This window comes from Triturus cristatus, chromosome 1_2 (assembly GCF_964204655.1).
Source record: "Triturus cristatus chromosome 1_2, aTriCri1.1, whole genome shotgun sequence".
Taxonomy (NCBI): domain Eukaryota; kingdom Metazoa; phylum Chordata; class Amphibia; order Caudata; family Salamandridae; genus Triturus; species Triturus cristatus.
In genome coordinates this window covers 913,335,138-913,358,552 of record NC_140580.1, presented here as the reverse complement: position 1 = coordinate 913,358,552, position 23,415 = coordinate 913,335,138, and the positions used below count along the sequence as shown (strand labels likewise).

Sequence of the window (23,415 nt, the reverse complement as noted above, 5' to 3'; positions counted from 1 at the left end):
AAACAATCATTTTTTTTAGATGCCCTGGCAGCTCTCATTTACTGGCTGGTCCTCTCTCTTTTAAAAAAACGTTTTTGTGTGCCTTTTAAAATCTTTACTTTATTGTTTTGTTTACCTACCCTCTATGTGGAGACTACCATAAATAAACAGCGCTCATTTCATACCGTATTGGTGTGCTTGTCATCACACTCTTTTTCAGATTATTTTTTAATTTTACGATACTGCAGACCATCGGCAAAAAACATTGGCAAGTCATTTAGTTGAAAAGGCGAGACTTATTGGCGTTGCCAGTGCTTTTCTGGCACAGCAGCTCCTCTGCGGTAGTTTCCATATTAACCACCAGGGGGGCCTCTCTACTGATAAACCTGTCGGCCATGATGTTTGGCCTAGACCACGGGTATTCATAGTACGGACCGCGGGCCGCCTGCGGCCCGGCAAGCCTTCCTTGGCGGCCCGCAGACCTTGCAGACATCGTACCTGTGTTTTAAAAAAAAAAAATTAATGAGTGTTCCCAAGCACTGCCGGTTGCACCAGCGCGACTCTGACTCTGCTCTGTGGGGGCCGGGCGGTTCCAGTGATAGTCAGAGTGGAGCTGCGGGGCCTAAGTAGAGGTGAAATACAACAATTAACACGCAAGTGGTCTTTTAAAGACCTGTGAAGTGCTCGGGTGCGGCTGTTGGTGTGCCCGGGAAGCTGTCTCAGCCCCGGCTGACACACACGCAGGGTGAGATGACAGAGGGTGACAGAGGGAGGTAGAGGGAGGGAGACAGAGGGAGAGGGAGGGAGGGAAAGGGACGGAGGTAGAGGGAGAGGGAGACAGAGGGAGAGGGAGACAGAGGGAGAGGGAGACAGAGGGAGAGGGAGACAGAGAGGGAGAGGGAGACAGAGCCAGAGGGAGGGAGACAAAGGGAGGGAGACAAAGGGAGGGAGACAAAGGGAGGGAGACAAAGGGAGGGAGACAGAGGGACGAGACAGAGGGAGATAGAGGGTGCGAGACAGAGGGAGGGAGACAGACAGATGGAGACAGAGGGTGAGAGACAGAGGGAGGGAGACAGACCGATGGAGACAGACGGAGAGGAAGGGTGACAGAGGGAGACAGAGGGAGGGAGACGGAGGGAGGGAGAGGGAGACAGAGGGAGTTAGAGAGAGGGTGACAGAGGGAGGGAAAGGGAGGGAGACAGAGAGAGGGAGACAGAGAGAGGGAGACAGAAGAAGACAGTGAGAGGGAGACAGAAGAAGACAGAGAGGGAGTCAGGGGGAGACAGAGGAAGGGAGAGGGAGACAGAGAGAGGGAGACAGAGAGAGGGAGACAGGGATGGAGACAGAGGGACGGATACAGGGATGGAGACAGAGGGACGGAGACAGAGGGACGGAGACAGAGGGACGGAGACAGAGGGACGGAGACAGAGGGACGGAGACAGAGGGACGGAGACAGAGGGATGGAGACAGAGGGACGGAGACAGAGGGAGACAGACAGAGGGAGACAGAGGGAGGGAGACAGAGGGAGGAGGGCGACAGAGGGAGGGAGACAGACAGACAGAGGGCGACAGAGTGAGGGAGACAGTGAGAGAGAGGGAAGGAGAGCGAGGGAGACAGAGTGAGAGAGAGACAGAGTGAGAGAGAGACGGAGTCAGAGAGAGAGGGAGTGAGACAGTCAGAGTGAGGGAGACAGGAAGAGAGGGAGAGTGAGGGAGAGCGAGAGAGGGAGAGGGAGAGGGAGAGAGGGAGAGAGAGAGAGAGAGAGAGAGAGAGAGAGAGAGAGAGAGAGAGAGAGAGAGAGAGAGAGAGAGAGAGAGAGATGTGTGTATGCCGGGTCTGGTGGCTCAGTGGACGAAGGCGTCCGCTGCAGGGACCTGTGTTCAACCTCATGGTCACAGTTTTTTTGTGGCTCTAGCCCCACACCCCTCCCCCACTGACCCCGCCCCCACCAGTGCAGCCTTCGGCCACAAACCACACTGTAAATTTGCCCCCGAGAGAAAGTTTGTGAGTATCCATGGCCTAGACAAAGAGCAGAGTGCACGCAGCACTTCTCTCAATCTGGTATACACCTACAAGTAGTCGATCTAAAAGCCTCTCTGAGGTGTGTGCTATCTCCACTCTTTTAACGGGGACTGGTATGTCTGTATACGGTGTTGGTCAGAATAGAGGCCCAATCTGTGTACCCTTGAGGCCCATTGGAGAGCTAGCCGTGTAAGCTGTGGGTCAGAATGAATGCGCATTCTTAGAACTCTTCAAAACTCGTGTTCCTGGGATATCGGTGTATGGTTCTGTTGATCTCTCATTGCTGGGATATCAATGTGTAATATAAGCCAGATAGATGGGTCTTACCAGCGCTCCGCTGTCTCAGTACCTGGATACTAATGCATTGAGAAGGTCCCAATACTTAAAGACCAGGTGAAGGTCACAGTAGAGGTGATCTGCCATCCCTCTTTGGATTTCTCAGTATTGGAATGGCAGTGAATGACGGAGGAGAAGGCCACGTTTTAAGTCCTGGGACAACAGCACATTATACGAGTCAAGTCGCGGAAATGTCTTCATACGGGGAAATCTGTGCATTTTGCAGATCTAAACAGCGGTGCATTGTGTGAAGCCCCTTGATGTCCTAGAGGTAAAATAGATGTGTTTGTTGCTGGTCAGTATAGAAGTGACTTGTAAGAACTCAGAGTGCCTCGCTACTGGGATATCTGTACTCAATGTAGGCCGAAATATGATTGTATCGTAAATCAATCATGGATTTAAATTGAGACGTGATAACCGGTAGTATCATCAGAGACTTAAAGTAAAACTTTAATTTTGGCTATACTTTCGTTTTCCCAGTAAATATATAATAATCGTAGCATAAACGTATATTGTGGTTATTGTTCTGTACGACTCTCACCTCTTTCAACTCTTTCTGCACACCTTAGACACTCGTCGGTCTGGCCTTTTTTAGTTGTGTACACCACGTTGTGTTCAGGGAGATCTGGAACTTGTACCATCTCTGCAGATCACAACGTTCCACTGCTGTTGAAAAGTGGTCTGACATTAGTAAACTACTTATACCCTCAGTGCTTGTGCTCATTCTGTGACAATGGTGGTGAGTGGTAAAAAAGTAGGGTTCTTCGTCTACATCTTACACAATTGCCTGCCTGCATCTTCTGCCTCTGCCTACAATCTGTGGTCAAATCTCTTGCTAAATGGGTTTTGGGAGCAATCTGGCTGGGATTTTTTGGACTGTATGTGGTTTAGCCAGGGCACTGCCCCTTATGGTTCTAACTCCATGCCCTTTAAGGTCCTCTTTCTGGCTAACCTTGTGTGTATGAGGGCTTGATATCCAAGATGTTGGCATTAACAAACAATGTACTTCTTCTCTAGATCAATACATGGGCACCCATAGCCAACATGTTGAGTCGCCGGAGCAGTGCGGGCGTGGCTGTGCTGGAGGGCATGCTGTATGTGGCAGGTGGCAATGATGGTACCAGCTGCCTTAACTCTGTGGAGCGATACAACCCCAAGGCCAACACGTGGGAGAGTGTGGCACCCATGAACATCCGGAGGTATGTGGCAGGTTGTTTATTCGCAGCAGTGCCAGTGAGTCACCACAAACCTGGGGACAGGGGGTCGCTGGTTATGTACAACCTTGGACTTCCTTGCAGCGTGACACTATAATGCGAGTAGCAGTGGAAGGTGTGTTGCTGCTGCAGCGCTCTGAATTTTCCTGATTCAGTGCGTGAGTAGCTCCTGGAATCCGAGTATTTTCCATTGCATGGTGGCAGTTGTGGTTCTGAATTTATAATTGTATACCTCAGGACTTCAAGTACCAAAATGTAAGAGAGCCCTAGAAAGATGAACTAAGCAAGCATGTAATTGTGAAACGTGGGTGCTCTGCATCTCCTCATACTGTTCTGTTGAAAGGGAAGCTTGCACTGCTGCTGCATGAGGTGTGGGTAGGTTACACTAGAGACTCCCTGTGGGTAACCTGCTCTCATTGTGTGAAGTGTGTGTGTGCTGCTTGGCCTGTGCTTGCTTGTGATGCACACTGATATTGCATATGCTGTAGTGTGTGTGGGAGTGGAGAGGTTGCGCTACTGTTGCCTGTGTTGTAACCGTGCGGCCCTTACTGTGGGCCCTGTGGCAGCCAATGGTTGGGAACTGGAATTTGATGTCTGTGGTCAATCACGACTGTAACACAGACATGTCATGAACCATTAGGGCTATGAAATCTGTTCCAGCTTCCCAGAGATAAACCACCATTGATGTGATCTAGGGTTGTCCTGAGATAGCAGCTGCTACCCCAATGCCTAGAACAGAAGGTAAATAGTGTCCTCAGGAGCACAGTTTACTATCTGTAGTTCCCATTGCTACATCACACTTTCCGTTTGCTCAAATAAACACATTCAGAAGTGCAATGCACACTCAGAAATGAAAATTACACCGTTTTTAAACTTGTTGCCATATTATGAACATGAAAAATTGTTTGAACAGTTCTGTCCTCTCAATGCTTCGCACATGTGATAGATTTTTACAAGCGATAATAAATCAAAACGTATTAACAACGATAGAAAGTAAATGGAGCTAATAAGATAATTTATATTGAATATATGGTCCCTATAAATTAACATCAGTGGGCCTGGCCTCCATTGTCTGTTTTTTTTCATCTTGTTTTTGTACTTCTTCCTATGATTTATTAATTCATTTGATTTTCGCTGTGCACGCCTAGCTTCAGGGACATCAGTTATTTTGATCTCAAGGATCAAGATCTTAAGGTATCACTTCCTGGGATTGAGGGTGAAAGATCATTTGATGTCACTTCCTGTGACGTCAGTAAGGTCAAAGGTTTTATGATGTTATCTCTACTAACCCCAGCGTTTTGGTGAATTGACTCCCACGTCAAGCACGCTGACTGCAGCCAACACAACACCACACCAAGAAGTAGTGTTAAGAGGAAATACCTGTTCGTGCCTCGGGGACGGCATTACAAGCGAGGCCAGGATTGGTGCAGATTGGCCAAACTTGAAATGTATTTTAGAGCCTTCTTGCAGAGTGTAAGATATGGTCCTAGTACTTGAGGAGGACAGCAATGAAAAGGGTTTTGTGATGATGGTACTGCCTCTCTCTGTGCTGATGCAGGCTGAGTCTCTAAGTTCACACTAATACAAAATACTGACTCGGGGCAATATCGATCCACATTTGTGGCACTGTGGTGAAGCAGAGCTGACTAAAACTGCAAGATTCATTTGAAATCCAAACACTCCTGCTGCACAAGGGAGTATTTTTCTTGGGCATTTGCATCACTGGGGCTGCTAGAAGAGCTTGGTCAGCAGCTCACGGGCTCCATGCGTGCTAGCCTGCTTGGTGTCATACCCTGTGGGGAAGAACTAGTTTGGCCTGGGGTAGATGTAGATTCTCCCTTACACCTCTAGATAGCTACAGTTCCTAGGGATACACCTTGCCAACCAAGAACATGCAGGTTGCCATGCCCACAGAGAGTGAAGTCATCCTGTAGGAAGACCTGCACACACTTGCACACGTCCACCTTGTCCCAGATGCATCCAATGCACCTAAATTACAGCACTACAAACCAACATAACTGCGGCCCTTGCCTGTGAAAGGCAAGGGCCACAGTTTAAGATGCCTGGCTGGATGTTACTCTTGGAAAGTATGTGGACTGCCCTTTCTCCCAGGGTGAAAGTACAAAGGTCTGGACCCCTGAGCTGTCGTTCTTGTGCATTTCCCCAACTGCCTGTCACCCTCAACTACAACTCCAGTGTATCCCTGGCTGTACACTGTCCACTATTACCCATTGGGCTTTGAGTTATGTCCACTGGGGGAAACTTCAAGCGGGCCATAGAAAATGAACAGGGTTGGTGGCATTCCTTTCCCAAGCCATGCTAGGCTTCTGTCCCTGCAGTAGTAAGACTTCTGCCACTAGAGTATTTGTTTTGTGTGTGAGCAAATATAGCACCTCTGTTTATAAGACCATATTTAATTTGCCAACAGGCATGACCGTGCATAGATTTAGCTTCTTTTGCTCAGGATTTACTACAAAATCACCATTCAGCAGTATCCTCTAAAGTGCTATGGGACTCTTTGCAAATGACTTCTTAATTTAGACCCTGCCTTTTGACTCTATTATGTGTGTGTGTCTGTGCGTGTGTGCATGTGAGACACGTTTTCACTTTTGCTGTATCTTCTGCTTCTGTAAATTGTGCAAGGCAATCTTACATTATTGTTGTGCCAGCTCTTGCTTTTGTGTGTGGAGAAATTTACAATCCTCTTCCTTCTGCTGCCTTATCTTCTCCCTAAGAAAGCTTGTGCCTAGGTGGTCTAGGTGGTTCCTTTATGACCGATATTTCTAAATGCAAATTCCTCACCTTTTGAACACCTCCCATGTATCAGACTGGATCAGGAGAATTTTTGTAGCAGTGCTCCAGTGCGTCGCTAGGTAGCTCTGTGCTGATTCTGTGCCACCCCTGAAGTGACAGAGCAGAGCCACATATGAGTGCAACCTGTGCACACTAACATTAGTTGCTTTCTTTCCATACCCTCCAACATTGATCTGGAGCTCCGCTCTCAACTTTATAGTTTTTCTGACAATTCCAAATCTTTCCCACAGTCTGCTAGGGTTGTTCCACACAGAAAATGACAGGATTCAAGCAGTGCCACTAGTATAAGAAGCAGATATCCACCACAGACCTTCACAAGCTGTGGCTTTTGTGCCTGGTCTCAAGACGCGACTAGATGCTGTGAGCTAAATCTCTGCTAATACACCCAAAGGTGATTTCAGACTGGTAGGTGAAATTGTATGTCAGTGAATGTAAATCGAAATCACTCCCTTCCCGTAGATCCTGCCCCAAGTCCCTGGTCCAGCCCTTGGCCCAATGATAGAACTACTCCACCTCCTGCTCAAAGTCCTCATGAAATTTGAAGTCTCAGTCCAAACTCAAACATTCAAAAAACAAAGCGGGACTCAACCCCATTGTGCCACTCTGACTCCAAAGTGAAGGCGGAAGGACATCAAGATGTTCAGTGCTCTGCCGACTTTCTCTGGCGCCCCTTCCACCCCACAGAACCTTAGGTGCCTCTAGTCCAGTTATTACCAGTTGGTCCCTCCCCAGCTGCCCTGTCTCCTCAGGACCCATTACTGGTCCTTACCAACTCCAGTGCAGACTTCCACCCTTGCCCCTATGTCCATTTTGCATCCCACCACATCGATGCCAATGGATGATCTGGTGCCAACATCTATATCCGATCCTGAATTGACGTTGGCTCGATCTCCACCAATGTTGCATTATGAGTTTACAAAAGTGCAACCTGTTATGTAGTCTAATTCTAGCCCTGTTCTTATACCACATCACAGCTATCAGAAGAGGTTCCATTCTCTTTTTGGTTCTTATTCTGGCCCTATTCCAGAGCAGGGCGCACCCCAACATATTAATGATGATGGTGAGGAGGATGGCTAGCTCCACCTTCATTTCACTGATATTACCTTAGTCTTTGATTTACAAAGTGCCCGTTGGCTTGATCCTGACGCTGTTACAAAGCTTGACTTGCCACATGGGCCACCAATGGAAAACATGCCTCATTTGCAGTGGTTGCTAAGAGGGTAGATGAGACAATATAATTTCACATGCCCTCCATTGAGATTAAAACACATATTTTGATGGAAATTCTACAGACCGGGACAGCAACCACTGAGCCCTTGCTCCCATTTAATGAGGCCCTCACACATGCTGTGATGGCTACCTGCTCGAACAGATGTTATTGCCCTCCTGTTAGCAGACCGGTAACAAGACATCATAGACCCCAGTACCTTGTGATCCAGATTTTCTCGTCAAGCATGACACTCCAGAGAGCCCTGTTGTACAAGCCTTGGTGAGTAAGGTGAACCCTAACTTATTTCCAACCAATCTTCCAGACATAGAATCCAAAAGAATTGATGATTTTGCCAAACAAACGTTTTTATTTGCCAGCTTGACAGTGCAGTTGTAAATAGCCTATCTAATGACCCGATACACATGTCCCTCTTGGGACATGAACAGCGAGATCGTGCTGGCAGTCCAGAAGGACCTTGGTGCTTCTCTGGCTCAGACGATACATGATAGGCAGGACGCTACCCGTTATCTTATTCACACCAGTTTGGATATTGTTTTATATAGCGCAAACTAGATCCGAAGATATCAGGTATCACAGGGCTTTACATGAGCACCAGTTGCATTACAGATGGACACATTCATTTTTGTTAGGCACGGGGAGATTAAGTCATTTGCCCAAAATCATAGGATGTTGAGCATCGTTGCCGAGACTCGAACCCGGTTCCCCAGCTTCAAGTCCGGCTGCCCTAGCCATAAGGCTACATCTTCTCCCCTAGATTGCATTGGTAGTGCAGTTTGCATCAGTTTTATCCTTCATAGGCATACTTGGATGAGGTCCATTGGAATTCTCCAGTGCTGTACAGGCTTCACTAATGGACGGCGTGGGGATGCCAGTGGGAAGCACCACTCCCACTGCCGCTTTTGTTACAGGCGGCTAATATTGCGGCATTGCTGCAAAACCGCCCACCTGTAACAAAACCGGCCCCCACCCTTCTGGCTCACCGGGGAAACTCCATGTTCCCGCTATGGCCAGTCTGGCCCTGAATTTATGATTAGCCGTATCCATCAGAAAAAGCTACCTAGCTTTCTGATGGATACTTCTGCCTGCAGATTCCTCACCTGTAAAATAATCGCATGCATCAGACTGGATTCAGAAACTTCAAAGCTCTCATGTCGCTGGTAGGGAACGCTGACTTCATATCTGCACCAAAAGTTGTGTCAAATGATACCATCAAAGCCATATAGCGCTCACCCCAGGGCAACAATGTCAGTTTCATTTTTTGCATGCCTTCGACGGTGATCTAGAACTCGCTTTCTTTGGGAGTTTTCTCTCGCAGAAATTTAGTGCATGTCTCCTCCAAAGGGTGCAGGCTTTATGCCTTGGAGGGACTGTGAGGGATAGATTTCCATCACTGTCCCACACTCCACATTTCTCTGGTGCCTTGGGTCAGACCATCATTCACGATCCTGCAAATCGTGCCTTAGTATGCATTCGAAGGCAATCGGACCAAGAGAGGCCAAAGTGTTTAGACTGAATCCTAAAACTTCTAAGCTTTCAACGCCGGTAGAGGGCGCTGGCTTTGTAGCGAAGCTGTAAGTGGTATTAGATGAGGTCACCAAAGCCATATAGTGCCCACCGTGGCACAACAATGTCAGTTTCCATCTAGTTTGTCCCAGCCTTTGAAGCAAGCAAATGGGCTGACATCAATTGACTAGCGCAGAGCCAACATATATACATTTAGTATATTATTAACTTTCCCTATAACTATCCATCAAACGGGTTGGTGGTCAATCTGCAAGTCCATAGAGTAAACTTCACAAAGATATCTACCACATTTTCTTTTGATGGATACTTCAATCTACACTTTCCTCACTTATAGAATAGATTCAATAGCAATACCTACATAGGAGGGTGGTTGCTTGATGGTTGCACCAAGACATCCCGCAAAATTGATCTGACAAAATGACGATTTTTACGCATCTCAGAATCCCTTGTACTGTAGCCACTGCGGCACCACTGCAGGCCCTGATGTGCCAACATGTATGCGTGACTAGGAGAATGCAGGAAGCTAGCAGGCCTAGGAATCTCAGGACCCTTAGGAATAGAACTCTCCTACCTTGTTGAAAGGATGAGTCAATTTCTTGGATGTCTGCAATTCTCAGAGGTGGAGGAAAAGTGCAGTTAAGGGTGGTGTCCGGTACTGGCCCTATGAACTGGAGTCATCGAGAGAGCCTCAGGTGAGATTTGGGCTCAAGTAGAGGAGATGCTATTGTCTGCAAAGGCACAAGACTACCTCCAGCACCCAGCTTTGATCAGCCACTTGTCCAGGTATAGAGAAATTGGAAAGCCCAACCTTCTGAAATGAGCCACAACCACTGCCATCACCTTGGTGAAGATTTGAGGTGCCAATGTTAAGCCAAAGGGATGGAACTGCAAACTGGTAATGCACAGAACCCACCATGAAGCGCAAATGTCTCCGATGCAACTGCCAAATTGGGATATGTAAATACGCATTCTGCAGGTCCAGTGACACCATCCAGTGCCCAACCTCTAATGCCAGCAAAACCTGGACTAGAGTCAGCATCTTGATCTTCTTCTTGCTGAGAAGTTCAACTCCCCGGGTTCCACAATTTGGGCACAAGCAAATAACATAACTAGCCCTGCTGTCCTTTTTCCTGTACTGGCACTAACACCACTGCTCCTTTCTGCAGGAGTGCTGCCACTTTATGCAGAAGAGTGGCAAGGTGGTCTGAGATGAGGAGGGAAGATAGGGGTGCAATGTGAAGTGGAACCTGAAGGGTGTAACCTCTTCCTAATACCTGAAGGACCCACTGGTGTGAAGTAATGTCCTTCCACGCTGAAAGGAAGGGGGATACACACCCTCCCAAAGGCTCCAAATGAAGTTGGGGAATATATCTAAGACTGCTTTCCTGTGTGAATGGGGGAGCAGGGCAAGGCTTGCTGGATGGGTCCACAGCCCTTATGTCTGCTTCTGTATTATCAGACCAGCAGGCTCTGGAGCTGCTGCGTCAGAGTCGGATTGGGTTTCTTCAGCCAAAAAAAGAAACTTCTGGCAAATTCACAAAAGCGGGTATACATTTCTGTATTCTCTTTGGGTTTGCAGGTGTTGAAGACTCAAACAGCAGGAAATTGCCTTGCTAGTTTTAAATCTTTCCAGGTCAGTATCGGCTATGTCCCCATAAAGACAAACTCCATCAAGGGTAGGTCCAACAAAGTGAATTGTACATCTGCTGAAAATCCAGAGGTTCCGAGCTAGTCAAGACGTCTGAGAGTGAAGTGCCCATTGCTTGTGCTACGGAGTCCACTGAATCCAATCCACATTTTATGATGTGCCTAGACGTGCTCTGAACATCATGCAGAACATCTTGAAACTTGCTTGCATGTCCTCAGGAACATGAGGTACTATAATTTGAGCCATGTCCCACAGGACATGGGCTAAGAAGCAATTCACGTTTTGCATTTTCAAGGCAGTGCTACCAGCCAAAACACCCCACCCTTCTAGTCTTTTAGGTTTAGAGGGGACTCGGAGGCATGTGCCTGGTGTCTGCCCCAAGGAACGGGGTGCATGAATTATCGGCTCTGTGGAGAGGGATGAGCAGCAAGAAATGAAGAGCCACCAGTAGCAGGACAATAGCGCCTGGCCACCACTATGCTTACTGCAGGAGCAGAAGATGGTTTTTCCCATGCTGCTCGAACATGTTCTACCAGAGCCTCATTAAAATGCAGCAAGGACTCAGATGAGGGGTTCGATGGCAGGAGGACCTCTGTTATGACATTCACTTTTATGTCCAATGAAGCCAACTGTAGCACCAAAACCTTACAAAAACGACAGGAACGAACTCCTACAGTGCTTGGCCTATCTCCCCATACCAGCCCAAGTGGATCACCCTAAGGTATTGAAAGGACTTTCACCCACTGGAATGCCAAGTGGCATGCTTCATCATAGAGTCCTCGTCCAGATACCTAGTGTATCTGGATGGGCTCAACCTTGGTACCAAAGAAGGCTCTTTGGTTATTGGGTGGGATACTAGATTTAAAATAGTCTAGGGTGTCCTGAAGGTTAATTTTATTTTCAAAAGGGCACCCTGACGGAGTTAAAAACAGGTGGGGATGCACTAAGGAACTTTTTATCCTCTGTATCTCCGGTCCAAAACTTCAGTCACTTTCTCAAACATGGAATGTAAGGACAGAACCTCTGGGGTAGAGGGGCCAGCACGGTATTCCATTACCACTACTAGTGAAGTGTTCAGGCCATTGGCAGAGGGCAGTCACCCACAGAAGCAAAGCATTCGCACAGCACAGGCAAGCCATGTACCTGGCCTCCACCAGACAGGCAGCCTCCTCTTCAAGAAGCAGTTGCGCCTCCCTTCTGGGTCTCTTTTGAGGAGTGTCAAAAGTTAAATGAAGCAGCGCCAATAGGCCCAAGTGTGGCTCTGGCAGAGGCGTTGGTGGTCTTGGTGGCGTGGAGGTGCCGATGGATGGTCCACGCATGAAGGCTGACTGGCGCTTAAGGTCTTGTGCGGTATGGCACCATAAAAATAAACCTAGAAAGGCCGCAGAGTGCTCCTTGTCAAGAAGTTGTGCCTGAAGTCGGCAAGGCCCTGGTAAAAATGCCAAACATGGCATTAACAATTGCTGCTGTGTCCGTACCCAGCACAGGGAAATCTGGGAACAAGGGTATCAGCGCCAAATGATCCAGCAGGGATGACTCCAGCACTGGTGAAGTCAGGAAAGAATGTATAGGCAGCAGTGGAGTTAGCTCCATACCTATACCCGAATCCGGACCCAACCTGTAAGCTGTCCAGCGAGATCACATGGCTCCACCATTACCAACTCTGGCTCTGAGGAAAAAGATACTGTGGGAGTTTGGGGTCATTTGGGAGACATACTTCCTCCAGATAGTTTTTGCACTTCCTTTACTTCCTGAGGAATGGGAGGAAGGAGACCTGGAACAGGTCTTGACAGTCGACCACTCTGCTTGGCCTCATGGGTCTGTCTGGGCAATAAACACTTTGGCCTCTCTTGGTCTGATTGCCTTCGAATGCATACTAAGGCACGATTTGCAGGATCGTGAAACATGGTCTGACCCAAGGCACCAGAGAAATGTGGAGTGTGGGACAGTGATGGAAATCTATCCCTCACAGTCCCTCCAAGGCATAAACCCTGCACCCTTTGGAGGAGACATGCACTAAATTTCTGCGAGGGTTTATTCTACAGGTTAGAAATGGCAGGTAGATAGTTTCCACCAGAATGATTGTTACTGCAGGTAAGTAACTTTTTCTTTTGGTAGAAGCTCTATCTAAGCACAGATTCCTCACTGCCAGGCCCACCTCCTGGTTCTGTGGAGTGTTATCTTTTTAATATTTTAAAAGGTTCCACATTAGTGATCAGCACACGGTTACCACCTTTTGTTCATGCTTCACGTCTGAGGGATCAAAAATGGAAAAGTCTTGAACCTGATGGCCACATGAAGGGGAGGAGATTAAATGTGGCTCTGCTTGGTTACTTGCACGGGGTATGGAATCAGCCTGTAGTCACCCCACACCACCTACAGTTCACAGGAGCACTGCTACAAGAAATTCTCCCTATCCATTCAAGTGTCTGAGGAAGCTGGTGTTAGATGGAGGCTCCACCAGAGAGAGCGTTACTGAAGGTAAGTACCTTCTGTGAGTTTAAGAGAAGCCTGCAATGCTGCTGTATGTGTGTAAGTTAAGCTTGCATTGCTACATCTATTTTGCTCATGAGAGGACACATACTTTAGTTCTTTGTGTCCCACATCTGGGATGGATAAACCAATTATGCCCTGCATTCCCTGTTGCTATGCCTGGAAAATACCTGTGTCTTTAGTGTGCCTGTGATGGACTGACTGGCAGTGCCCAGCCATTCCCTTAATCTCTGACCACATGACTAAGAGGGGCAAGTTAGATGGACTCTGGATTACCTGTACCTGTGTGCCTGCGTACCTGTGACTGCCATCCATCATAACATTGTGTTCTTTGACTCTTTTTGTAGCATACATGCGAGGGGCAGGGTTGTTGAGTTCCATATCAAAAGTGTTTATAAGGTAGATAGCTTATTTGCTGGTCATTTCTAACTTCTCACTTCACTTTTGGCATCCTTCAGGAGCACCCACGACCTTGTGGCAATGGATGGCTGGCTGTATGCTGTAGGCGGCAACGATGGAAGCTCCAGTCTCAACTCCATCGAGAAGTACAACCCACGCACCAACAAATGGGTGGCGGCTTCTTGCATGTTCACACGGCGGAGCAGTGTGGGCGTGGCTGTATTGGAACTCTTGAACTTCCCCCCACCCTCCTCACCCACATTGTCTGTTTCTTCCACGAGTCTTTGACAAAGACTTCGGTCATACCTCACTTTGCGGGGACTACAATGTGTGGCGGAGAGAAATGCCCTCGGCTTCTGATCTTAGCAGTCAGCAATGCTCCAGAACCTTTAGGAGAATACACAACCGCAGAGAGAAAGTATGAGAGCACTGTCTTATGCACCAGGGTGTGCGTCCCTCATCCCCACCCTGGGGTGGACAGCTTTGGTGCACGTCATCATCTGACTGTGACATTGCACCACTATTTCTTGCATCCTAGTCTCCAGCAAATTCCTTTTTTGGTTAATTTATTTTTAATTTTACAGTCACTCCGGAGGCCGTTACTGAGAAGTGACATTTATTACTTGTTTGTGGGTTTGTTTTTTGTGCACTAAACTTGGACCGATTGCAAGAGAAAAACGGGTGACTAAAAGCGTGAAATTCAGTTTGTGGAATATCACTGACTTAAGCCTCAACAGCTTCCCACTTTTTGAACCGATTTCATTCCCTTACCCATTGTCTTCGAAGAAGCCAATTCATTTTCCTGGTACTCAAGTTTTCATCACTGGTGATATCTTGAGTAGGAGTTTACTGGCGTGAGTATATGACTCGGTTTAGAAAATGTGTTAAATTGTTTACCAAAGTAGGCTATATGAATGGTCCTATCCAAACTTTGTTCTGGTAATAGTGATGGTTCACCTACTTTAAGACCGGTCAGTGGATTTCTTACGAACCCTTCCCTTTTAAAAGGTTCCGGATGCAGCAGAGAGGGAGGTCACGCTCTTCAATTCCCCACACTGTCCACCCTTCACAAATACTGGAATACTTTTCCTACTGTGTCTGCTTCTCTGGGGTTAGTTTTTTCCTTCGGAGACAGTCTCCTGCCCCCTAATGTCTATCTCCTAGAAAAAACGGAGTGCTTGCTCCATCAAAAAGATGCCTCAACTCATTAGTTTATGAAAGAATGTGTCCTGTAAATAAAAACTTGACATGTTACGAGTTAAGGGGCTCAGAAAAAAGGAAAGATATATGTTTTCGGACATTAGATCCTTGTAGTCTCTGTATCGATGCCAAGGATTTTGAGGACCTTCTTGTATTTTCAGAATGGGCAGCTATCCTTTGATCATGAAACTATCACTGTTCATTGCCATAAGGTATGTTAATTTTAGTGGTCTCAGAGATGAAAGATGTGAAGTGCTAATTTGAGGGAGTATCCAGCGTCCAAAAGGATGACACCTGAAAACCGGTGCCTCAATTTAGGGTAATTGACACTCATCCATCCCTCCCAACTGGAAGGCTACTCCCTGCCTTATCCCAGTGGTCAGACCGATTGTGATCTGACCCTTCTTCCTTTGGTCCAGAGGCCATGATTTTTCTGTGCAGTCCATATAGGTTCCATGCCTGACTATCACAATACTAGGTCTTTCCTGCCAGCTTGGTTCTTCCGACAAATTGTAAGACTGATTTGGAGAGACTGGGCTGGTCTTTCATGAACACTCACCTGTCTGGGAACCAGCCCAATCCTAAATAAGCCAGTTTATTTCTTTAAATAGGGCCTGATTACGATGTTGGTCAGATCTCAACTGACTGCCTGTCTGTTGCCATCTGACCGACATCTGCCCCTGCGTTCCACCCACCCCATTATGATGCGGCAGTCGGGGACAGCATGCAGAGGGCCCGACTGCTGCTGTTCTGACGGGCTTAAGGAGCCCGTCGGCACAGCAGTCGGAATGTAATCCCTACAAGAAGGGTGGTGCCTTCTCAGATCTGACCGCCATAGAAAGGCAGACGAAAACGGACTCTGATGGCCCCTATCAGGGTCCCCCTCCCTCCACTAAGAGACCTATGGGGCACCTTTGGTGCCCCCCCCCCCCCCCCAAAACATCCATGCACCTTGTGCCAGACAGCATGTGGACACAGTGCATGGATGTTTGCAAACATAAATGTTCCTAATGCAGGTTGTGCAGCTGCCCTCTGCCTCCCGCTGCACAAGCCTCATTAGGTAAATGGATATTTATCCAAATTCGTTGGATGGAACCGCTGACTGCTTGTCCGTTGGTATCCATTCCGACACATTGCCGGTCGGATCTTAAATAGGACCAGAGTAACTTCTTAAAAACCGTTTTGCCTTCTAAGCTCGAGTCATACACATCACTAAACTGAGAATGGCGTCTTGTTTTAATTACCATTTCCAATGTCCTTGCTCGTTTTTGAGCCTTTCAAACTATCCGCTTTATTTATTTATTTATCAGTTGGGTATCCCAAGAAAATCTATTGTTGAATGAAGGAAAGTTGTATTTGTTTTTTTCAGAACTGACCAATGTTTTCAAAGACTTTTTTCAGAGCAGTTTGTGTTGACATTGCCAACCTGTTTTGTCTTTTTTTTTAAATGGGATTTCAGAGAGTTTAGTTAATAGATGTTGGATTCTAGAGGTGACTTGATCAACTTTTGCATGCTAGGTCATGCACCACTGCACGGCTGCACCCAGCTGTGCGTACTAGTAGGCCACGCAGGGGGTGTGAATTTATATTGGGTGGTAATGTATGGTTCGCGAGGACAGCCAATGAGAATGTTGCATCTTGCACTATGCCTGTGGGGGCATACTGAAACTCTTATTCTAAGAGAGAGTTTTACACGGCCCTCCATAAAGTGCGAAAACAACAAAAAAAAAACCTGTAAGCTTAATTTTTTTTCCCAAAAATATTTTTCTTTTATTTATATGTAACTCTATTGGCATGGACACAATTATTATTTTTTTTCCCAGAGAATCTTGAATCAACATTTAAATTGAATTATTTTGCAGTGTATTGCACTTCTGAAACGGGATGTGCATGCAGCCATTCCTGGGGAGAATGCCTTGACACACCGTGCAGTTCCCTTGAAAGGGTAACCTTTGTGTATTTTTCCATAAATACAGTAGTCTATATTGCTGCACCACTGCTAAGGGCTGTATGGCAGTGGGGTGAAGCGACCCAGTGTGGAGTGCTAGAGATCACACAGCATACTTCCTTGGGATGGGTGATGGCTACCTCGAAATGGCTCTTTTCGTACACCTGGTGCTCCTGATTTATCTTCATTGTAGCTCGTACAGAAGCAGCCACGCTGAATTTTTTTCTTCCATATGGGAAACATTCTAAAGGGAGAGATATAAAGCAATTCGAACAAGCTTTTTTTCTTGGTGCTCAACTATCAGCCTTTTTAGATTGGTAGCGACCGGTTGTGTTCATCGTTTCTATTTGAGTGGTGGGCCTCGGGCCCAGCAGCCTTTTGGCAGCCCTAGTACAACAACTGTGTGAGACCCAGCAAAGAGCCCAAGGATGGAAAATCCATGAAGATGGAGCATGGTCCTCCACCTAAGCACGTTGAGACCACATTGCTCGTAATCTGGGGGCATTTGTGTTGTCTGTAGGCCTGCCCTCATGGTAGGATTGCTGGTGGGCAGGGTCCCCCATTTTCGTAGGTGCTTGGTGTCTTCCTTCCTGATTTTCAACAGGTGCTGGCTATGTCAGAATAGCACTGAGGAGGCTATGAAACCCCTGAAAGGCACTCTAGAGCCAAGAGTGCGCTCACTAAATGGAGATCCTCTCGAGGAGGTAGCTGAGGGGTCTCTGAAGCATGATTAGGAGTCTCGTGACCGGTGGACACCATTCCAGGAGACACTCATGATAGACACCTGGGAAACTGTATACACCAGAACCACTCACTAGACCCTGGTGACTACTGCCCACACAGCAGCCAGAAGACCTCTTGAGTGCCACAACTGAGGCTACCTCTTCCAGGAGACACTTTAAACGAGGCACACCTGTGAAACCGTAGACCCATGAACCACTCTTGGGAGCTGAGGTCCCTCGTGACTGACTCCTATTCAGGAACCAGGGTCCTGTTGCGACTGAGGTACACTTCGGATCCAGCAGTATCTTGTGGTTGGTGTGAACTTGAACAACAGGGACATTTCTAAACCGGGCCAGAAAGCAGAAGTACCTATCCTATTTTACTTATTCCAGGTATTTTTTTATGATAACCAGGCATTTATTGTAGCTGAGTCCAGCTAGTAGCAGATTCCATTTTTTGGGGTGCATTGATGCATTTTATCCTGATAATACCCATGTTTTTGCTGTAGTCGAGTAAATAAACTCGTATTTCTGCTAGCAACATTCAGGTTTTGGAGCATCTCATGCCTTTTATCCTATTAATACCGGGGTATTTATTGTGATGGGGTCCAGTCAGTACCCAGGTATATATTGTAGCAAACTCCAGTTTTTGTTGTGTTAGATGCCTTTTTACTCCCCTTGTTAGGAGGTTTATTTCGCACGGAAGCTGCTTTAATGTGAATGTTTGTTTTTATTTATTATCCAGTAAGTTATGTTGAACTAATTTATTTGTGTTTTTTTCCTGAATTTTGCACTACAATGGGAAAAACAAAAGCAATACAAGGCCAACACATTAAAAATGTAGTTAAAAATAAAGATCTTCTTGTTCAAGGTCCATCCGTGTGTCTGTTTCTTTGGTGCCGCACAACCTGTTTGCAGATCTCTGCCAATCGAGAGCCAATGGATCAATCAATTGGTCATCAGCACTGAGTACCCAAAAAGAGCCTATGAAACTAATATTGGTACACATTATTGACATCCACTTTTTCTCCTGTTAATCATCGTGAATGCACACTGGTCTGCCATGGTCAGACTGGCATTCTCGTTAAGTGCCTATTAGGGTGCTTCTTACAGGAGGGGGGGTGCATTACCTTGAAGCAGCGCATACTTTGTTACTTTTATAAACCGTTCGATTTCTGGTTTCCTGTTTAATGTATGGCTATTTGTACAATGTTTCTGCATGCACTTATAGATAGGCATACATGCCACATCACGCTGTTTGACCCGACCACATCGATGATCATGTTGGAAATGAAATTCCTGGGGGCTGCACAACAGCACCATAGACTCGCAGGAAGGTTGTGCTCACCAAATCATACTCCTGTCATCCCGCATCAGCTGAGGCCTTTCTTCGTTGGATTACCTTGTCTTTTAAAAATAAAACTACATTTTGAATGTTCCCATTAAAATTTGGATTTTCGCATATTTGTGAATTAAATGCAATGTATCATAATTTTTGTATTTGATGTATGCTTGTTTCTATACTTTGTGTATTGGTTTGAGGTTCAAATCATAGAAAATGCTTAGACTTCAATAGGGCGCAGGCGTCAAAAGGTTAAGAACCACTGGAATACAAAATTACAGGGCATTCAGTTTAGATGCATGCTGTGTGGGGCATTTTGTTGCAGTCCAGGGCAGTCGAAGGTTACTAAGCATTACCCTGTAGGTATTAATTACCACTAGATCCCCAAGAAAACAACATCAGAGGACTCAAATTGGATAACCTAGTTACTTGTGATCATCCAGTTAACTTTCTCAGCGCGAGGGGGGGTGTAGGGGTCAGTTAACGCTTAATGCAGGAACTGGAGGAATTTGGCTGCAACCAATAGAGTAGGATACATTAGATTATACTGATTCACTTCAAGGTCCATTTGGTGCATTATGTTATATATATTTAAAAAAATAACACCATAAAAATGGTGTACTTAAAAATAACATTCACCGTCGCCTGCTATCGCTCAAACGTTCGCTGACTGCTATGCCTGGGGACGCGTTTGGAGTTGATTGTCCTTGCCGTGAGGAGAACGGCCGAGATCTTGCCTGATACACTCGCCTGACATTACCTGTAAGCCGTGAGGGGAACGGCGCCACTGTCACATGAACCACAACCCCCAGAGGTCCCTGCGCTTGTCACGCGCACATCGCCAGCTGAGGCGGGAAAGCCTTCTTAAGGCCGGTGCGCTTCCCGCAGCGCGGGACGCGCTTGGAGTTGATTGTCCTTGCCGTGAGGGGAACGGCCGAGATCTTGCCTGATACACTCGCCTGACATTACCTGTAAGCCGTGAGGGGAACGGCGCCACTGTCACATGAACCAGAACCCCCAGAGGTCCCTGCGCTTGTCACGCGCACATCGCCAGCTGAGGCGGGAAAGCCTTCTTAAGGCCGGTGCGCCTCCCGCAGCGCGGGACGCGCTTGGAGTTGATTGTCCTTGCCGTGAGGGGAACGGCCGAGATCTTGCCTGATACACTCGCCGGACATTACCTGTAAGCCGTGATGGGAACGGCGCCACTGTCACATGAACCACAACCCCCAGAGGTCCCTACGCTTGTCGCGCGCACATCGCCAGCTGAGGCGGGAAAGCCTTCTTAAGGCCGGTGCGCCTCCCACAGCGCGGGAAGCGCTTGGAGTTGATTGTCCTTGCCGTGAGGGGAACGGCCGAGATCTTGCCCGATACACTCGCCTGACATTACCTGTAAGCCGTGAGGGGAACGGCGCCACTGTCACATGAACCACAACCCCCAGAGGTCCCTGTGCTTGTCACGCGCACATCGCCAGCTGAGGCGGGAAAGCCTTCTTAAGGCCGGTGCGCCTCCCGCAGCGCGGGACGCGCTTGGAGTTGATTGTCTTTGCCGTGAGGGGAACGGCCGAGATCTTGCCTGATACACTCGCCTGACATTACCTGTAAGCCGTGAGGGGAACGGCGCCACTGTCACATGAACCACAACCCCCAGAGGTCCCTGCGCTTGTCACGCGCACATCGCCAGCTGAGGCGGGAAAGCCTTCTTAAGGCCGGTGCGCCTCCCGCAGCGTGGGATGCGCGCGGGCAGCGCCCGGGCAAATCCCGGGCCAAGGGCGGGCCCGTCCTTGCCCGTCAAAGGCCGAAGGAGGCCGGGCTGGGCCACATCTCTTGGTTCATGACATTGGGTTAGTTCGGAATTTCCCATTGATACTTAATTGACTAAACTTACTGTTGTTATATGTATAATCCAGCCATCAGCTGTGCATAGTGTGTTTTATTGCTAATCACCTATTGTATAGAGATTAGTTATTTTTTGAGAAAAACTAGTTTACTGCTCGACAGTGTTAGATTTCCTGTTATATTGTACCTTATATTTTGTATTTTCCAATTTTAAAAATGATAAAACGGGGAAAGAAAGTCAAAACTAAAACCCCAGTCACACGGTCACACACTAAGCCATTGATAACAGACTCCCAACCTTTACCCTCTCTGACCGCCATAGATAAAATGCTGCAACAGACCATCGGTGTTGTGGCCAACGCCATTGAGAACACAGAGAGACGGCTCTCTATTACACCATCACTATGTATGCCAATACAGGAAAGAGACACTTCAATTACTATGACTGAAGCGTTGGAGGTTAGTTCTTATATGACCTCATCCTATATAGATCTGCCCTGTAGCCAGTTGCCTGCAGAAAATTCTAAAGATCCCCAAGACCGACCCACTACTCTGACCCCTCCTGTTGTAGAGAAAAGGTTAGAAGTGTGTAAGCCTTGTCCTAGGAATAAGAGAACAAATATTCTAAATAAATCGAGTAAAAATAGGCATACAAACCATGATTTGGTGACCCCATTTAGCAACCTACCCGAATCCACGCTAGGAATACCATGCTGGGTTGCTAACATGGTCTCGGACCTACAAGCGTCCCTAGAACGGACAATTGTTACCCAACTTAAGCCTCTGGTATCAAAACTTGATAAACTCATTTCCATTGTGAATACCAGGGGTGGAGGGAAAACTGAGGTAGCTAACTCACAAAGAATCCTCGCATCCCTTGCTACGGAAGCCCCACCACACAATGCCCCCTGCAATATAACAGCTGGAAATAATAGCCCACCAGCACAGACTGCCAATGCAGGAGCAATGCTAGGTATCCAAAGACCCACACCTGCCCTACTCCAAGCCTCACCTAGTACTGGTTCCCAGAAAAAGAGTTGCCAAACTATAGGAAATCTGTCAAGTGCAGTACATAAAGTTTCAATTAAGGCAAAGGAAGGCGAATTGGGGGATAAAACTAATACATCTATGAAAAGTAATGCAACATTAAGAACTATTCCCCAACAGTTGCCAACAATTAACTTACCCCCTGAAGCCCAACCATTTGTTGTTGCACTTGTAGGTGTACCACCCTTAAGTGAGGGGAAAAGAGAAAGGGAGGATGAGCTAAAAAATAAGTGCATCCAATGGCTCACGGTAAATAGACCCTTACCAGCAAATACTTCAGGTGAAATCTTGTTGGCCAGAAGAATGGGTTGGATTGGGAGGAACCCAAAGACAGTGGCAGGGGATGTAATAGTTTTAAATTTCAGGGATGCCTCTGCCGTAGAGCATATATGCAGTACTTACACCTATAGGCAAAACACCCAAATAACCACACTACATCTCTCATATTTTTACCCTACCCCTAGTTTGGAACCACACCGCCCTAGAGCTAGGTTTGCCAACAGGGGGCACTACCTCTCATTTCACAACCAGGAAAATGGGGGAACATATAGGGAAGGTTGGTCTACCCGTGCTCCCCTCTTTCCGCTACAACCGCATTGGAACAGATTCAGTGTATTGGAAGAGGTGGATTGACTTAGTTTAGGTGTAAATCCAAATCAACAAGCATTAATGAAGCCCCTAGCTGGGTAGGGACCTTAGAGGGGAACGTTTCATTAACAAATCTTAGAGACAATTTACAAACTGATCAGACACCCGGGGGTAGGACTAGCAACAGAAGTAGTTTGGCCACTGAGGGCCCTGATAATCTGGTACAAGGCTGCGTAAAATTGGTTTCATGGAACATAGCCGGCCTAAAAAACAAACTGCATACTCCAGAGTGGGCTGCATTTATGGCAAAATTTGATATTTGCCTAATGCAAGAGACCTGGGCATTGGAAGAGCGCTTCAGCCCGACTTTTGCTACCTATGACATTCTGGCAACGTCCACAGGCAAAGGCCGCCCATCTGGTGGATTATCAATCTGGATAGGTACACATTTGGGAATCCAGGCAACGCAAATACCAACAAAATCCCTGGATCTCCAATGTGTTTTATTAAAACCTCCGAATAACCCGCCAGTAGCATTAATAAATGTTTATTCGAGACCAACTAGAAACGGCAAAGAATCAGACACAATCAATGATTTGGCCTCATTCATTTTAGGCCTAGACCCTTCTATTGCTATAATTCTTGGTGGGGACTTTAACTGCCAATTTGAACCGCTGGGTGGTGTCGAGCTGGGCGACCAGGACGAAGTAGATGTGATATGGCACATCCCAGACCCTGATATTGTCCCAGTCAGAGCCTGGACACCTTTGGTGTTACAAGTAAAATCCCTCTCCCTTGCAACGTCCTTGCGGGCATGCAATGGGAGAGTGGATCCTGCCCGCCCAGCAACAGGAACATTCAATCGGGCTAATAAGGTGTCCATCATCGATTATGTAATGGTAGAAGCCAAAAATTGGGACAAGCTGAAGGATTTTAGAGTAGAAAAAAAGACAGGACAGTGATCATAATGCCCTGGTCTTAATTTTGAAGCCAGGGTCTTTCGGGCTAAAAAACTCTGAGACCAAATTAGCTATGACAATGCCCCCCCTCGTATTAACTAATAATAGAAGGA

At 47.1% G+C, this 23,415-nt stretch overlaps 1 protein-coding gene across 4 annotated transcripts in view; it reads left to right on the top strand.

The window, feature by feature from the left end:
* KLHL17 (kelch like family member 17) overlaps nucleotides 1-14,131 on the top strand; it is a 265,482-nt gene extending 251,351 nt beyond the window's left edge. For 3 of the 4 annotated variants that reach the window (XM_085609676.1, XM_085609679.1, XM_085609678.1), the window contains exons 11-12: nucleotides 3,355-3,536; nucleotides 13,720-14,099. In XM_085609676.1, coding sequence (XP_085465802.1) covers nucleotides 3,355-3,536; nucleotides 13,720-13,948 — 411 coding nt within the window. In that variant the 3' untranslated portion in view covers nucleotides 13,949-14,099. Of the gene's footprint in view, nucleotides 1-3,354; nucleotides 3,537-13,719 lie in introns of all 4 variants that reach the window. The other variant, XM_085609675.1, reaches the window with a different exon arrangement.
* The last annotated feature ends 9,284 nt before the right edge of the window (nucleotides 14,132-23,415 follow it).